This window comes from Medicago sativa, chromosome 2 (assembly GCF_051527215.1).
Source record: "Medicago sativa cultivar Bolivia chromosome 2, Bolivia_mono, whole genome shotgun sequence".
NCBI lineage: Eukaryota > Viridiplantae > Streptophyta > Magnoliopsida > Fabales > Fabaceae > Medicago > Medicago sativa.
The window spans coordinates 19,136,584-19,153,544 of NC_140750.1; the positions used below are offsets into that span (position 1 = coordinate 19,136,584).

Consider the following 16,961-nt stretch of genomic DNA (forward strand, 5'->3'; position numbering starts at 1 on the left):
TCAAGTCACTAGTTAACGTACTATCACTTGAACTTTCCCTAAATGCATTAAATTGAGAAGGTCTAAAGGAATATGGACAATCCCTTTCAGATCTTATGTCCATGTGTTCTAATTTGCTCACATGTTTCCCATATAAGATAATTGTCCAGCCTAGGGTTTTGGAGAGTTAAACCTTGATTTTCCACTATAAAGGCTGACTCAAAATCCCTACTCGGGTACACATTTTCTACCTTAAAAACGTCACATATTTGACACATTCTTACTTGATCGCCAAAATGTTTGCAAATACATCACCCCCAACGGTAAGAACAAGTTGTTGTTTAAGTCTACCAACCTCTTTCCGTCTATACAATCATAAAGCCGAAAATCTCAAATCCGATTAGATTAGATAATAGTGAGGATCACTTAAATAGAATAGAATAAAGAGAATAAAAATAAAAAACTAAACCATCAATTTGGTCATTAAATATCACACTATTCCCAATTTATTTTTTAAATTATATGAAAAGTACAAGTAGTCATTAAAGTATATAAAAATATTTTATATACTTTAATCACCAAATTGCATAGACAGTCATATTTTTTTATACTAAATTGTTGTATGGTGAATAAAATGAGGGATTGTTGTATGGTGAATAAAATGAGGGATTATTTGTTAAAAATAAATAAATAAATAAATAAAATGGCACATGGCACATGGACAATTAATTTAGGGTCAAAAGCTTACTCAACTAACAATCTTAAAATCTCATTGGTGCTTAAGTAATCCTCGTCCGAATTCGACCATCTGGACTCATGAACATTTACACACCTGTTTGCCATCAAGTTCTTAGTTCTCGAATCATACAATATGTAAACATCATTGATGGCATCCAAGAGTAATATCATCTAGATGCATCTTGCTTAATATGAAATAATCAAACAACATTATTTTATAGGCTTTCACTCTATCCTTTTTCTTAAACATCATCTTCTCAACACCTTCTAAATTCTAATGAGATTACAAAGCTACAATAAATCTCACCCTGCATCTTACATTATCATTCATATTTCAAACTATTATTCCTTGTACTTCATACTTTTCACCCTACATCCACCTACAAGATGACCCAATTTTTTGACAACTATCATTACTTAATGTCTTTCTTGTTGAACTTGTTGCAACTTGTTGTAATCTCCGTTATTCTTGTAATTGTTATCATTATTAAGTCTTCAATAATTTGACAAAGCATTTGAATGCTGATGAAATACTCGGGCATGGTTTCTTGATCACTCATTACTTACTTTCTAGTCCTTGTTTTCACTAATCGATCGCCACATGACTTCTTTAAGATGTTCTTAGGGTGTGTTTGGATTGAGGGTTTTGAAGGGGAAGAGAGGGGAGGGTCTACTTTTCATTTTTAAATCACGAACACTAGGAAACATCTTTTAAAAAGTTAACATATTAAAATAATAATAGATCATATAATACTTCAATCACACTAATTTATTTTAGAAAAACATGTTATATAGTCCGTAATTTATAAAAGAAAAGTAAACTCTTCACTCCATTCTCCTCCTAAACCCTCAATCCAAACGCACCCTTAGCCTTCTTAGTCCTTGAAATATAGTCATTAGATGATGTAAGGACTAAAGTCAATATGATTATATGACTCAATAGTATAAAATGTAAAAATTAATGTAAAAAAAAAAAAAGATATGTATGAGCTAAAACAAAATAAAGATCAGAGGTGGAAATTTTGGAGAAATAGAAAACAAACACGATATTTTTTTTATGTGAACTGAAAATGAAAAAACAAAATGAACAAATGGTTTAGTCGTAAAGTTAGTTTCTCTTTGATACCAAAAAAAGAAAATGAAAAGTAATATATATGTAAAATATTTGATTTTTTTTTCCTTCATAAAATGACTAATATGAAAGTACAATGATCTGATTTTTTGTAAAAACCGTAAAAAACAAAATAGGACACATGATCATGTTCTATTGTGTAATTACCGAACACAGACCCAACACAAGGTATCACTGTCCTTTTAAATCATTATGTTTTTTTTTTGACAAATTTTGTTTTACATATATAATATTTGTTAGAACACACCCACCGGTTTTTATAAAAGAGTATTTCCATTTCAGTTTGGCACAATTATTGGATGAGAGACAATGTTACCCTTTTTTTTGCTCTTGACGATGTTGCAACTACCTTGACAAGCTTGCGGGTTTCAGATTGTATTATGCCAAATCACAATAGCTGGAATGTCCCGTTTGATATGCACTCCGTTTTTTATGAACTAATCGTGGAACATATTGTTACCATACCCTTATATATATCCTTCGGTGCGTGAAGATCGGCTCATTTGGAAAAAGGAGAATAACGATGAACACTCATTTCGTAGTGCTTATCGTTTGTGCATGAATGAATTACTGGATACCTCTCATTTTAAAGTAGAAGGCGCATGGGATTTGACTTGGAGGCTCAAGGTACTACCAAGAATTAAAAATCTTATTTGGCGCATTTGTAGGAATCGTCTTCCAACGCGTACTAAGTTGTGTGACAAGAGAGTTAATTGTACAACTGTTTGTGCTTTATGTAACATGGAGGAAGATGATAGCGTGCATCTTCTATTCAGATGTCCATGTAGCAGAAACATTTGGAGTATGTGGGATGCGTTTTATTCTGTTAGTCATATTTTCGATCAGCACCAAGATATCAAGGATATTATCTTTAAAACTCTTCAGGTATTGCCAAGTGAAGATGCATCTATGTTTGGCTGTATTATATGGAGTATATGGAAGCAAAGAAACAATAAAATCTGGAAAGAAGTGACTGACGCGCAAGGGTTTGTGTTTGACCGAACCAAAACACTGCTAGAGGATTGGAAGACAACAAAGACTATTCAAGGAGATTCTGTTAGCCGTGAACATCCGGTATGTATCGCAAAGTGGATAAAGCCAAGATCATGACAGTTTAAATGTAATATTGACACAACTTTTTCTTAGACGGATAATTTGGTTGGCATAGTGATGTGCATTAGAGATGAAGACAGTCATTTTGTTCTGGCTAAAACATATTGTTTTAGTCACACTTGTAAAGTTCATGTTGGAGAAGCATTAGGTTTTTTATATGCTATGGAATGGGTTCATTTGCTGCAATTGAGAATTGTTGACTTTGAGATGGATGCGAAGAGAGTGGGTTGATAGTTTTAATTCCCGTCACTGTGATGCTATAGAGTATGCGAATATAAATGATAATTGTAAATCTCTCTTTAGACAATTTTATGAAAACTCTCGTGTAGAGTTTGTGCGGAGGCAAACAAATGAGGTTGCCCATAGTTTAATTAAGCGGCCTTATCATCAGCTAGCTCCCAAATCTTGGTTGATATACCACATTGTATTGAACACCTTCTATTTAATGAAATTCAATAGATTTTTTCCTCTAAAAAAAGAAGCTAAAATGTGGATAAATACATTTTGAGACGTGTATTGCTATAATACATCTTCAAAAAAATAAATTGGTGTATGTCTCTAATGAATTTTCTACAATATATTAGTCAACAAGTATAGTCTCTATATTCTTAAAAAAAAAAAAGGTATAGTCTCTATAAAAATCGAAATAAATAAAGATTTTACATTGTTGTACGCTCTCAGCTCTCTATTGTCTAAAGTCTAAACCATTTTATTTATAATTTTATTCAATTTTTTAGGGTAAAATCTTATTTTGTTTATGTTGTTTACTGTCCACCAAATATCTTGCAAAACAAGTTGTCAAATAACTTAAAAGTATATCTTGTATTGTCTCGTCTATTACTTACTATTTTTCGATTCAAACCGATCCAAAGACATAAATATGATCATATTTGGCTTTTAAGGGTTTCTCACATGATCTTTTTCCGTTTCCAATATGTTTCTGATAAGGTTTTTATATGAATATATCACTTTCTACATGTCCAATTTTATTTTATGAAATGCAGTTCTGCATCCATGTAATTTTAAACATCTAAGTTTGTTTTGTGCATGACATTGGTTAGCTAGCTCTCGACTGATGATGCTACCTTTTTGACGGTGCTTGTCTGATGCTACCTACCTATTGAGCACAAAGTCGACCTTTTGATAATTGCTCTTTAGACCCCCTATTACTCTAAAACCCCTAAGTTTATACTATTAGAAACTTGGTATTTTGCCTATTTTGTTTCATTTTTTTAGTATATTTTTTAATCTACACTCATGACTTATAAAAAAAGTCTATGATTTGAGTCTCATTCAAACAATTTTTTCTCTGTTTCTTCTCACAATTAAAAAACAACAATTAATGCATATTACCAAAAAGCTTTAAAGATTCCCCCCCTAATCAGTCATAAAAATTTCAATTCTAGCAGTATCTCAAGCTTTCAAGAGTTGCCAAACATTTGTAGGTGAAACATCATTAGCATCACCATTTAATAAACGTTCTGCAATGATAACATTGGCAGCATCACTAGGATGAAAAGTATCCCAATAAATATACTTGGATCGATCTTCACAAACTTTTGAATAACGATCACATGGAATTAAGCCTCCAAATCGACCAACTAGGTGACAACATGCAGAATTTGTATTCTTGAAACCTATTACACATTAAAATAATTAGTTATTAAAAAACAAGAATGCTTTTTTTAATAATTAAAATAAAAGATTTAATTTATATACACTGTCAATGTTTTTTTTAACAAGTTGTCTCATCAATTTGTTGCATTATGTTTAAAATATCTCTATAAACATCTATATATTGTAAAATGTGATTAGACGTACTTATAAAAAAAATTATTCTACCAGGGCATAACAGTTAATCAATAAAATAAAAATCTACATAGACAAAAGAAAGGAAAAAAAATTAAAAATTTCACCCTACCATATTTACTGTAATTCATCATGATATCTTCCATAATGTGGTAAGCATCTCCATAAACAAATAATGAACCCTTCAAATTTGTCCTCAATTCCTCAACAAGGTTCTTCAATTGGGTGTTAAATAATTGAGCTAGGTGATTAGGGAATTGGACACACTTGTCTCCAGAAAATGGGTTTAAATCTCTCATACATGGTATACACCCAATAGGACCAACATTTACCACAACAATTTTTCTGGCTCCTAGAGTGAATAACCGCTGCAAATAGTTGTAATAATATGATATGTACAATATCAATAAAGAAAATATAAATATTTGTAAAAAAATATATTAGTGAAAAAATATAAATATTCATATATTCAAGTTTTCTAGGTTTTTAGCAAAATTACGGTTATTTGTACTCTGAATGTTGATATCATGATGGTCACAAATGATTCTGGAGACAATAATTGCCACTCTGGAATTGAGGGACCAGGTGCCAAATAGTTATCAAGAAAATCGTTTGAGCCAAATGCTACTGTGAAGAGAGAATTCTTAAGCAATTTGAGAGCTGCACGAACACCAATTTTGCTAATGATATCTTCTCTTGTATTTGCTAAGTTATCAATTTGTGCATCAAAGTTGATTCGACCAACCTATTAATCACATGAAGATTCATCATGTTACCATGTATTTAGAGGATTTGAATTGTTTGCAAAAGTTGCATGATGCAACAATTGTGGCAATCATTAGATCTAAAGAGAAAATTAGTTGTAGAAGGAAGATATTTAACTTATTGTTTTTTTAAGCAATCTTAACTCATTTTACTAATAATAAGATTTTCAATACAATTCATTATATTGGTGAAAATGTGGAAACTAACTTTAGATGTGGATGCCTTAACTAAAGTGTGGGAAACCTCATTTTCTTGTCTCATAGTAAACTCAACACCAAAGTTTATTAAAAAACAAATTGTTGGTATACTTCGACAGACTTGGATAATGACATCATAATCCAAGAAATCTTCTCCCTTAGTGTGAAACTTATATACCACATTCTTCGAATCTAATTCGAAGTCTACATTCGTAAGGTATAAATCTCAAACTCATTGAATGACAATTAGTAAGCCAATAGCTTCACTTGTGTCAATATCGACAAGCGACGAGAAGCAATCTATTTTCGTGAGCACAAAACTACCATTCTCATCTCTGAGACAAATACCTATGCCGACTTTATTTTGTGCGGGGGAAGGGTTTCTTCCATGTCCCATCGTTTGATGTTGTATCATGCCACATCATTGTTAAACATTCCTCAAGAAATTAATCCACATTTTGAAGATATTGTACATAAAATTATCATCATTTTAATAATAATTACTTTTTTTGTTGGTAGAAGTATTAGACAAACATTTTGTTAATTAGAAGTAAGAATGCAAAATTATAAGTAGGATTGATTTAACAATTTTTTGAGGTACTTAGTTGAAAGAGTATAATGCTTAAATTGAAAAAAGAAAAAATGCACCATATGTATAAGTAAATGTGAGACTATTGAGAGCCTCTTTTTTATCATTATTGTAACACTCAATAGCTGTTCCTAGTTGAATTTTGATGCCCTAATAATTGAACTTGGAACTAGACAACAAAAAAACAAGGTGTAGGCAAAAACTTACAAAAATGTGACCAGTGTAATTGAGAATTCCAGCTGCAGCAGAAGCATAATTGACACCCTTTAGAATCATCGATCCATAAGCATTAGGAGACAAGTAAGGAGGAGTATAATCAAGACCCAGTTGTTGCTCTTATAGTTCAAAGAAAAATTATATATTAATGTCTCATAAGATAACTCCCTAAAAAGTAAAAACTATGAAGCACGGAAGCTCCTCAGATTATGCGTGTCCCGATGTTGGACATGTGTCGTGTCCGACACCGACATGACACCGACACTTGTAATTACACTGAATTATATGATTTTTTCAAATTATTAGCAGTTTCGACGTGTCAGTATCCGTGTCGTGTCCGTATCTGTGCTTCATAGCCTAAAAATAAACATAAGATAAGATAAGATAATGAAAATGGAAGAAAAACAAACTCTTACCTATAACATCAACAACGGTTCTTCCATTACAAAAACGACCTGTGGGTTTTCCAAAATCAATTCCATAAGGGTGATGATTTGCTTTGGCAAGTGAAGTGATGTAATTGTTATTTCCTACATCGAGCAAAGAATCACCAAAAACAAATGAAGCTTGGATTTTATTTGATAAGCTAAATTTGAAAGAGAGCAATAACGTTAAAATCCTAAACATATTCTCAAAAATGAGTTTTATGCTCAAATTATAAAGACCCATTGGAGAGGAAATTTTATGCCAAAAAAATAGGTTCCTCTTGTTTTGTTTGGTTTCTCTGCTCCAAGACAGGACATACAATGATTCTTCATAATGTCAAAAAGATTAGGTACAAATATATTAATCAATATATTTAACTAAATTTAATCAATAATTGTGTTGAACAGGATTATGAAGAAACAAATGAAATTGCACAGGATTGAACAAAATATTAATCAATATATTTAACTAAATTTAACTAAATATATTAATCAATATATTTAACTAAATTTAACTAAATTTTATGCCAAATAATTGTGTTGAATACAAACAAATGAAATTGCACAGGATTGAACAAAATATTAATCAATAATCTTAATTAAATTTAATTTGTTAATTCTGTAAAAACTTTAAGTTTGTATTATCCTACAAAATTGACTAACCCCCTTTAAGAGTTGTAATGAATTATACATTTTTAAGGGATCTTAATTTTACTACATGGATGATCGATCAAACTTTTTTTTTTTTTTGAAAGGGATGATCGATCAAACTTATTTAGTGATCTTATATTTATGTTTCAACAAGTGCCCTTTGCGTGTTGTTTAAAAATCTAAAAAATTTAAACGTAGTAAAAGAAATTATTGAAAATTGTATAATTATGACTTTTATATGTGTTTGACTTGTATATTCAAAACAAAATTGTGTGGGTTCCTTAAACAATGCCCTTAATACATTTGTTAGGAAGACATATTGGTAAAGGAATCCACAAATAAATTTTTACTTTTGGTCAAGTAATAATTAGATTACTTTTTTTATATAAATTTATTTATTTTGATTGTTTAATCAATGATTCTGGAGTATGCTCTGCCACTTTCTTATAATGTAAACTAACATCTGTTTCCTTTATGTTATTTTCATTTTTTTAAATTTGTGTTAATTTTACTTGATAACAGTAGAACATTAGACTTTTGAAGTGGACAATTATGTGAATGTTTTGAAAACAATGAAAATATCAAAAAATAGTTTTCATTATTTCCAAAAATGGATCTATAACTAGCATTTTATCTTCCTTCTATCACAATGGTTCATTTCAAAATTCTTACATTATAGATCATCCATTTCATTTTTCTTTTTGACAAAAGATGATCCATTTAAACACACGCAAACAAAAATCTTAATAGTTTTCATTATTTCCAAAGATAAATATGAACGTATTTTTTTTAAAAAAAAATGATATTCAATGATACTCTCATTGGGAAATATTTAATGCAAGTTGGACGAAGTGTGTGAAAAATGAGCTTAATTGTTTAGGGGGCTGGAAAAGAATGCCAATTTTGCCTTGTTAATAAAAACATATTTCCATCTTTTCACTTTTATATGTCACAATCATTGTGAGAATAAAGGCATCGCCCGTGAGTGTGTGAAGTGGAATACTGAAATGATAAATCCGTATTCCACACTCTTGTTTGAGGGTCCATTTAGTTTGGACCGCCTAATCTTTGGGTCCAATTTGGACCACTAGAATTACCTATCATTACAGGTAATGAACCAGTCATTAGATTTTCGGTACACATTAAAGCGGAATACACTATAACAGTCTCTTATTATTTTTAGTGGGACCTTATAAATTAACACTGATAGTTGATCAATCAAACCTCACATTTCCCTCAAAAAATTAAAACACTATTGGTGTATCTGCAAAAATACCTTAATAAATCTTCATAATATTTTTACGGATTAAGCCTTTCCTTCACAACACAACACTCATAGTCTCACACTCAAGCTTCATAATTTCCTTTTGCATTGTTTTTTGGCTAAAGTGCAACTTTGGCCCCCTATCTTTCAAAAAGTTGCGATTTTGGCCCCCTAAGTATGAAAACTACAATTTTGGTCCCCTTCGTCTTAAAATTGCTGAGAAGACGACACGTGTCCCAAAAAAGGGGCCATAATCGCAACATTTTGAAAAGATAAGGGGTCAAAAGACATATTTCCCTTATGTTAGGGGGTTAAAAGAGCATATTTCCCTAAACATGGGGGGCCAAAATTGTAGTTTTCATACTTAGGGGGTCAAAATCGCAACTTTTTAAAAGATAGGGGGCCAAAGTTGCACTTTAGCCTTGTTTTTTTTGAAGGAATTTCCTTTTGCATTGTTGTTGAGTATATAGGAGCCCATTTTCTTGATTTGATAAAATTTTGTTTCTGGTTTGCTTCATCTAAATTATTGTTTTTTCTTTTCTTTTTTTATGGTAAAAAGTTTTATTTTCTTGTTGCTTAAACACATTTTTGTTGCTATAAATTGTTTTTTCTTGTTCTTTCTTGTGTCTGGGTTCCATCATAACAAATAAACATAAACACAAATCAAAACACAACACCAATCAAAACCTAATATTCAAAACACAAATCAATCAACATTTCATTAATCATAGGATGGATCTGCGATTGGGTTCGATTGAGAAAGAAAGGGATCGAGCTGGATTCGATTTTGTTGGAAGGTGAACACTATTGGGTTCGATGGGATTGAGCTGGGTTGGACACGATTGGATATTTTTCCTCTCAAATTTGCAGTTTTGCAAATGGTTGTTTCTTCATATTTTATTTTCAAGATTCATGACCATGAGTACTACAACAAAAAAAGTATACCGAGTTTGTGAAGATGAAAGGGTGAGAGGTTGAAAGGTTCGAACTTGGTGTCTTTGGATGAAGGATGAGTACACAAGAAATCCTACAATAACCCATTCCATTTGGGTTATTTACAACTATTAGACCAGCACATATAAGCTGTTTCACAAACTAACAAAAACAATCTGGTGTTGTCAAGCTTACATAAGCGTGCATAACCACAACTTGTACAACAGGTTCCAAAAATTCAATCCCAACCGTATGTTTAAAATTTCATTACATCTATGGTCTATATTCAACTGGTCCAAGTTGGACCCAAACTCTAGGTGGTCCAAATTAAAAGAAACCCTTGTTTGATGGTAAAAGGAGCATTGGATTCACGTGGGTAAAAGACTCACATTTTAGGGGAAGGAGAACTAGGGGTGTGCAAAGTTAAAACAAAACCAAAACCAAAACCAAATATTGGTTTTGGTTTTGTTCTTGAAACCACTTCACTAAAAACCGGTTTTTAAGTACAACCAGTTTGGATATGGTTCAGAACCGGTTTAAAACCGGTTTGTCAGAAAAAACCAATTACAAAAGAAAAAATGGTTATGATCCTAGTTACAACCCAGAAAATCTCAATTCAATCTACTTCCTTAAGCATCAACGGTACAAATCTCGTTCTGGATTTTTTGCATCAACTGTTCAACACCAGAGAGTGATGCTTCTGTAACGAATTTGAGAAATCGATTATCAATTAAAAGCAATTTGCGATTGTAATTGAAAACGATGAAAGTGAAATTGAAATTACCGTTGGGGAACATTTGATTGATATACTCTAACGCACTTGATTTGTCCATTGTTGAGAGTGAGAAGAACTGTGACGATATGTGAATGAGAGTAGTAGAGGGATCTGATAATCGCTTTCTGAATCTCACATTTTCAAAGCCGATCGGCGGAATCATCACCGGAGAATCCACGAAGAAATTTTCTCCATAAACGGCGTCGGAGACAGATTTCGGTGATGCAGAGGAGGATAAAGGAAGATAAAGAGGAGAGGAGAAGGAAGATGAAGCGGATCCGTCGGTTTCGGAGCCATGAGATTGCGGCGGAGATGACGGTGGTTAATGTGAACGGCGGAGATTTTCTGGTGATGATTGAAAGAATGGCCAAATGGTTAAAATCCGAATCCGAATTTTAACCGGTTTGGATATCCAACCCGTTTAAAATGGGTTGGTTGGTAACCCATTTACAAAAAATCCAGATATTTTAAAGTGGACTGGATATGGTTATGGGTTTGGGCCTAAAACTGGTTGTTATGCACACCCCTAAGGAGAACTACGGTTTGTTGTTTGATATACAAGAGTGAGAAGTGAGGAACCAAGCGTGTTCGGTTATCTGGCAGTAAGAATTGATTTTGACAAAATAAATAACTTGTTAACCGAAATCGGCAAACAAACAAATTTAGGGTCATGTGAGTTTCCCTCAACCAATTGAGTGTTAGTCGAGTTAGTTGAATCATTCTTAACTCTATTGAGGTCAATGAAGGTCGTGAGTTAGAATGAGTCAAAATTTAGTATAACTTGACAAATTGACATTTTACTTGTGTTCTACGTTTGTAGCGCCACTAACCGAAATAGCTATACGTACAAAAGTACGTTATGAGGAGATAACACACACATAGATAAAAGAAACATGAAATTATTTGAAAGAAGGAAGATCAAGTCAAACGTGGGGTGCCACATACCCCCAACAACGAGAGAATTCACACGCTGCTTGCATCATTAGCAAGTAAGGCTAAATTCTATAGGTCACATCGTTTTGACAGGACTAATATTTGCCTATAAATATTGTACTTGTAAAAGGTTTTTTGTTTTGAAGAAGAGTATTTGTAAAAGTTTTAGACACACATAATAAATCAAACAAGTTTTTTACAACAATTTATCCCTTTATTTCTTTGTTTTACCTTACTTTTAATACATTTTCTAGTTCATTAGCTCAAAAAACACCCAAAACTTATACTTAACACTCTTTAAAGTAGCCAAGAAACTCATAATCGAGAGCTAACAATATTGAGAAAAATGGATGAGAAATTGAGCACTAATAAGTTTAAGGCTTAAATATGTATTTCATCCTTGCAATTAGGGGTCGTTTAAAAATTGGTCCCTGTATTCGCTAATCCTTGCAAACTAGCCTTGCATTCTTTAATCATTTAAAATTTCGTCCTTTGACATAGTTAATCACTGCCAGGTCATTAAATTAGCAGAATGGCTTGCAAAAGGACAAAATTACCCTGATGTCATCTTCTCAAAACCTTCATTCCTCTTCTCTACATCGCGACTCCACATTAATACGTTTTTGAAGCAGCTTTCCTTCAACCAAGATCCATCTCTTATTTGCTAAACTTCTTGATCTCGTAAAATAACGTTCATTCCACGCGAATACCATTCCCGTCTTCGTTTTTAGTTTTTGGAAGCATTAACAATTCGATTTGATTTTGAGTTCGATCTGGATCTCACAAGCTCCCCTTGTTCATTGATGTTGAAAAGACATAAAATCTGAAATCCTATTCCTTTTTCCCTCAAATAGCAGAACCCTTGAACCTGTTCGTTCTTGTTCTCTCACAACATAGAATCACAAAAACTCTACACAAAACGAGCAGTTCTGTTGTTGTTGTCGTGGAAAGAAAGCAACAAGAAATCAACAATGAAGAAATCTTTCATGTGTTTTCTTGTTGCTTTATCGTTTACGAAGAATTTTCCAGTGAAGAAATCAACAAGAAATCAAAAAAAATTGTTGCTTTATCGTTTACAAAGAATTTTCCAGCAATGAAAAATTTACCATCTTTGCTCTCATCACAACAATTTTCCAGCTTCAGGGGTAGAATTTTCCAGCTCCTCAAACGAAGAATGCAGAAAACGAAAGCAAAAACAATAAAGGCAACATATCCAATTGGCAAAGGGGTTTGACAGTGAATCAGAAGAATAAGAAGGATTATTGTTGTGATGAGAGGACCAAAAACCCATATCCAAACATCCCTTCAATTTCGATTTGTGTTGAAACCGTTACCGGACATGATGTTTTCGCCTTGAGGGAAATCAGAGTAAAAAATGTTGTTGAAATCGGGAAGTGGTGACCGGTGAATCCACAGTTACGGTGGTGGGAGGGAAGAGAGAAGGAAGAAGAAGGTAATGGTGGAGAAGCCGAAAACGTTTGAATGTGAGGAAGAAGATGAAAAAAAAGGTGGAGAGAAGAAGGCCAACGACGGCGGAGGCGAGGAGTGAAACGACGGCGTGCAAAGAAGATGAAGTTGTTGATGCAAAAGTTGATGATGAAGTTGTCCTTTCCAGCTGATGACGACATGAGATGTAGCACCCTACTTCTATTAAGCGGTAAAACGCGCGAATATACAATTATATTCTAGAAATAGATGTTACGTCTCCGAATCAAACCACAATTATACATGCATAAAGATCATGTTACACAACATAGCAGCGGAACAAACATATAATTCATAAAACATCTCCGGATCTCAACAAAATACAATTGTATTCTCCAATTCTCAAATAACAGATAACATCTCAACGTCAAAATACATAGTCTAAAATGAAGAAACAACATGCAAGAACTACCCTAGATCAGAGCCCTAATCTAGACACTTGCATAAAAGAGGAACTCCAGTCCTCGGCATCATCAAGCAAACAACTAAGCATCCTGCACGCCGTCTACCCATCCATACAGAGAGGTAGGCGGTCCACCACAGACCACTGAGGGTTAGCATTACATCATCATAATCCATAAAAGATTTAAACAAGAACATTGGAAATGAAAGATATATTCAAGAATACAAAATAACGAATCATACATGTATTCACAGTATTCATGATTCTCATACCATTCAAACCATTCCATATCATCATTCCAAGTTCATATCAACAAGTGTATCATACACGTATCACATATACATAACCCTCCCTCCTAGAACACTAGCACCACATGATCATTATTATCCCCCATCACTTACATTTCAAGCTATCACAGCATAACAGACATATTCAATCTCTAATCAAGGCATCGACACAAGCTCATCATTTATCAATAACAATCAATGAAAGGATTACTCACCTCATTCTTCACTTAGCATACTTAACTCAACAACTACAGTTCATCATTTCAAAATTAAAAGCAAGTAACCATCATCATCAAGGAAATCACCACATCATATGCATATACATATACAACTCTCACTTCATCATTATTATCAAATTAATTATCATCAAATAGATTCACCAAGTGTATAAGCACAAACAAATAAGACATGCAATTAGAGCATAATTCAATTATTCACAACCATCAACAAAATCCACCAATGTACATATACACCAATCCACACAATCACAACGTTCACCAAATTTCACCAATGCACAAATTCACCAAGTCATATATTCAATTATGACACGACTCATCAACTAATCAAATGCATATGATGCTCTAGACTCTTCTCTAGATGCATGTGGTACCAAACTCCTTCAAGGTCGTCACCTTATGATGCAACAAAAACATCATTATCAACGGCTATAATCAACGGCAATATGGATACAAGTATCCGGTCAACGACAATATGGATATAACATCCGACACGACATATGATGCATGAACATATGACTCAATCCACAATGCATATGTTCACAACAATTCAACGGCTATAAATCAACGGCTATCATCAACATTCAACTATATCATATAGTTTAACAACTTCATACAATTCCTCATAATCAACGGCTATATGTATATACATGCATTCCTCTCCAATCACATCCAAATTAGCATGTATAAACTCATCATCAACAATAAACATTTAACATGTTCAACAACAACATATCATAAACATTTTCATCACCATTCAATTAGTATATATGCATCGACAACAATTCACCACCACTTGACATATATACAATCACCAACAATATTCACTATTCAGTCAACATATAACTGTCACATATATACATCATCAATCATTTCCACATAAATCAACATATAGTTGCCACACTTCCACATAATTCCTTACAATCCAAATAAAGGAACAAATACAACATAAGATCACAAACATCATATTCATCACTCAACAACCATTCATACATCATCTCATAATCATATCAATCTAATCATAAAGGGTTCATAAGCAATTGGCTCTCAAACATCATTTTCAATCAAGTTCGTCTCAAAACCACAATATTGAAAATAATTGGGTCATTTAACCAAAACCAAGTAAACGAGTTCAATTGCCTATGCCAGGTATCCTCACAAGTCACATATGTGTGCAGTAGATGTTACAAAAGCATTTCATCGGCCACACATGAAGAATTCCCAAAAATCACGAAGTTCGTCTCTTGGCATCATTTTGCAAAACCAATTCATTCCCAAAATAAAACCAAGTTAGACCCAAGCTATGATACTCTTAGAAGCTTACTTATAAATTGATTGAATAAGGTTAGGTGTTTGGAATCCATTGGTATGCTTAAAGGTACACAAAAATACGAAAAAACAAGGTTTTGGGATTCTGCAGAACTGACACGGTCGCGTCGTCAGGACACACGGTCGTGTGATCCCTTACAGGGGACTCTGACACGGTCGTGTCATCCAGACGCACGGTCGTGTCATTCCACCAGTACAGCAAAAATGCAATTTTACGTTTTCATGCATAAATTCTTGTTTTCGAGTCCGATTTCAGTTCCGTTTTCTCCAATGCATTCCTAACACTTAGACCATACAAACCACACTTGAAAACTTCACGTTTCAACATTAAAACAACTTAATCAAACTCATCCCTAGATGACTTATTTTGTAAAAGTTCTTAAAATGACTTTTACTCAAAACTCATTTTCTTCCCAAAATGATTCCCCTCCAAAACAAGCTTCTTAATTCATTCAACATCATCAAAATCAAACTTCTTCATTATCAACCCATTTTTATAAAAACCTCAAGAACAACACAAATTCATAACAACATCAAAGATTATGATTACCCAAGGTTTCTAACATCAACAACAACACCTCACAACTTCAACAACAACAACCAATCATGAATTCATCACAATTCATCAACAACAACATCTCATATTATCAATTTTGATACCCAAAGCATCAATTCAACAACCACATGTTTCAAATCAATAACAACAACTAATGAACATGAATTCATGCACAATTTAACACCACAACTTCATTTTTCAACAAATTTACTCAAGAACACAATATACCCATATTTTTACATTTCAACATGTTAATTCACATACTAACACACAATTATCCCACAAATCATGTTATCAAACATAACAACAACAATTATGCACGAATTTACAACAATTAGATTCAATTCATCAATTTCACAAAATGGGTAAAAAGGAAAAATTATGAATTATGGTTGAATTCTAACCCTCTTACCTCTAGCACCAAGATTCTCTAACCCAAGCTTCAATTTAGCTCCTAGATGATAAATCCCTCTTGCCTCTAACCCTTGCACTTGTTCTTCTCTCTAGCCTCTATCTCTTATCTTCTCAAATGAAAAATGAAATGAAAATGTTGTAACCCTATCTCTTCTCACTAACATTAGTTTATAAAGGCTCACTTAATGGGCTTATCTCACAAACCTTAATGGGCCTAACCCATTTCTAATTCAACCTCAAAAATGTTACTACTCACTTACCGGTAAAATATAACACTAACGGTCACTTAACGGTAATTAAAATAATTACTACACCCTCTCCAGTAACTAGGTAAAATAATAACTTCCACTAAACACTAAAAAAATAACTTTCTGCAAAATTACAAAATTGCCACTGCCCTCAAAATGACCAAAATGCCCCTAAGACCAAAATGACTAAAATACCCTTCTAACACCGAATTCTACGATTCCCAACCAAAAATACACACAGAGGCAAATAATCACATAAGAGCACATATAACACACATAAATAAATAATAAAATAAAACTAGCGAAAATCGGGCTGTTACATGAGAAGAGGAATGAAGGTTTTGAGAAGATGACATCAGGGGTAATTTTGTCCTTTCCTAAGCCATTTTGCTAATTTGATGACCTGGCAGTGATTAACTGGGTCAAAGGACGAAATTTTAAATGATTAAAGAATGCAAGGCTAGCTTGCAAGGATTAGCGAATA

General features: G+C 33.0%; 1 protein-coding gene and 1 long non-coding RNA gene across 2 annotated transcripts; both read right to left on the reverse strand.

Annotated features, from left to right (window-relative positions):
- Window positions 1-4,224: 4,224 nt before the first annotated feature.
- Window positions 4,225-7,306, reverse strand: LOC146945240 (GDSL esterase/lipase At4g16230-like). The gene is made up of 5 exons (XM_085743577.1): window positions 6,955-7,306; window positions 6,530-6,657; window positions 5,271-5,516; window positions 4,884-5,139; window positions 4,225-4,599 (listed from the first exon to the last, which is right to left on the reverse strand). The coding sequence occupies exons 1-5, from the start codon at window positions 7,205-7,207 to the stop codon at window positions 4,376-4,378; spliced, it is 1,107 nt and encodes a 368-aa protein (XP_085599703.1). The 5' UTR covers window positions 7,208-7,306; the 3' UTR covers window positions 4,225-4,375.
- Window positions 7,307-10,405: 3,099 nt separating this feature from the next.
- Window positions 10,406-10,730, reverse strand: LOC146945241 (uncharacterized). Its single transcript, XR_015028163.1, has 2 exons — window positions 10,596-10,730; window positions 10,406-10,511 (listed from the first exon to the last, which is right to left on the reverse strand). It is a non-coding gene; the product is annotated as an uncharacterized LOC146945241 (long non-coding RNA).
- Window positions 10,731-16,961: the final 6,231 nt, after the last annotated feature.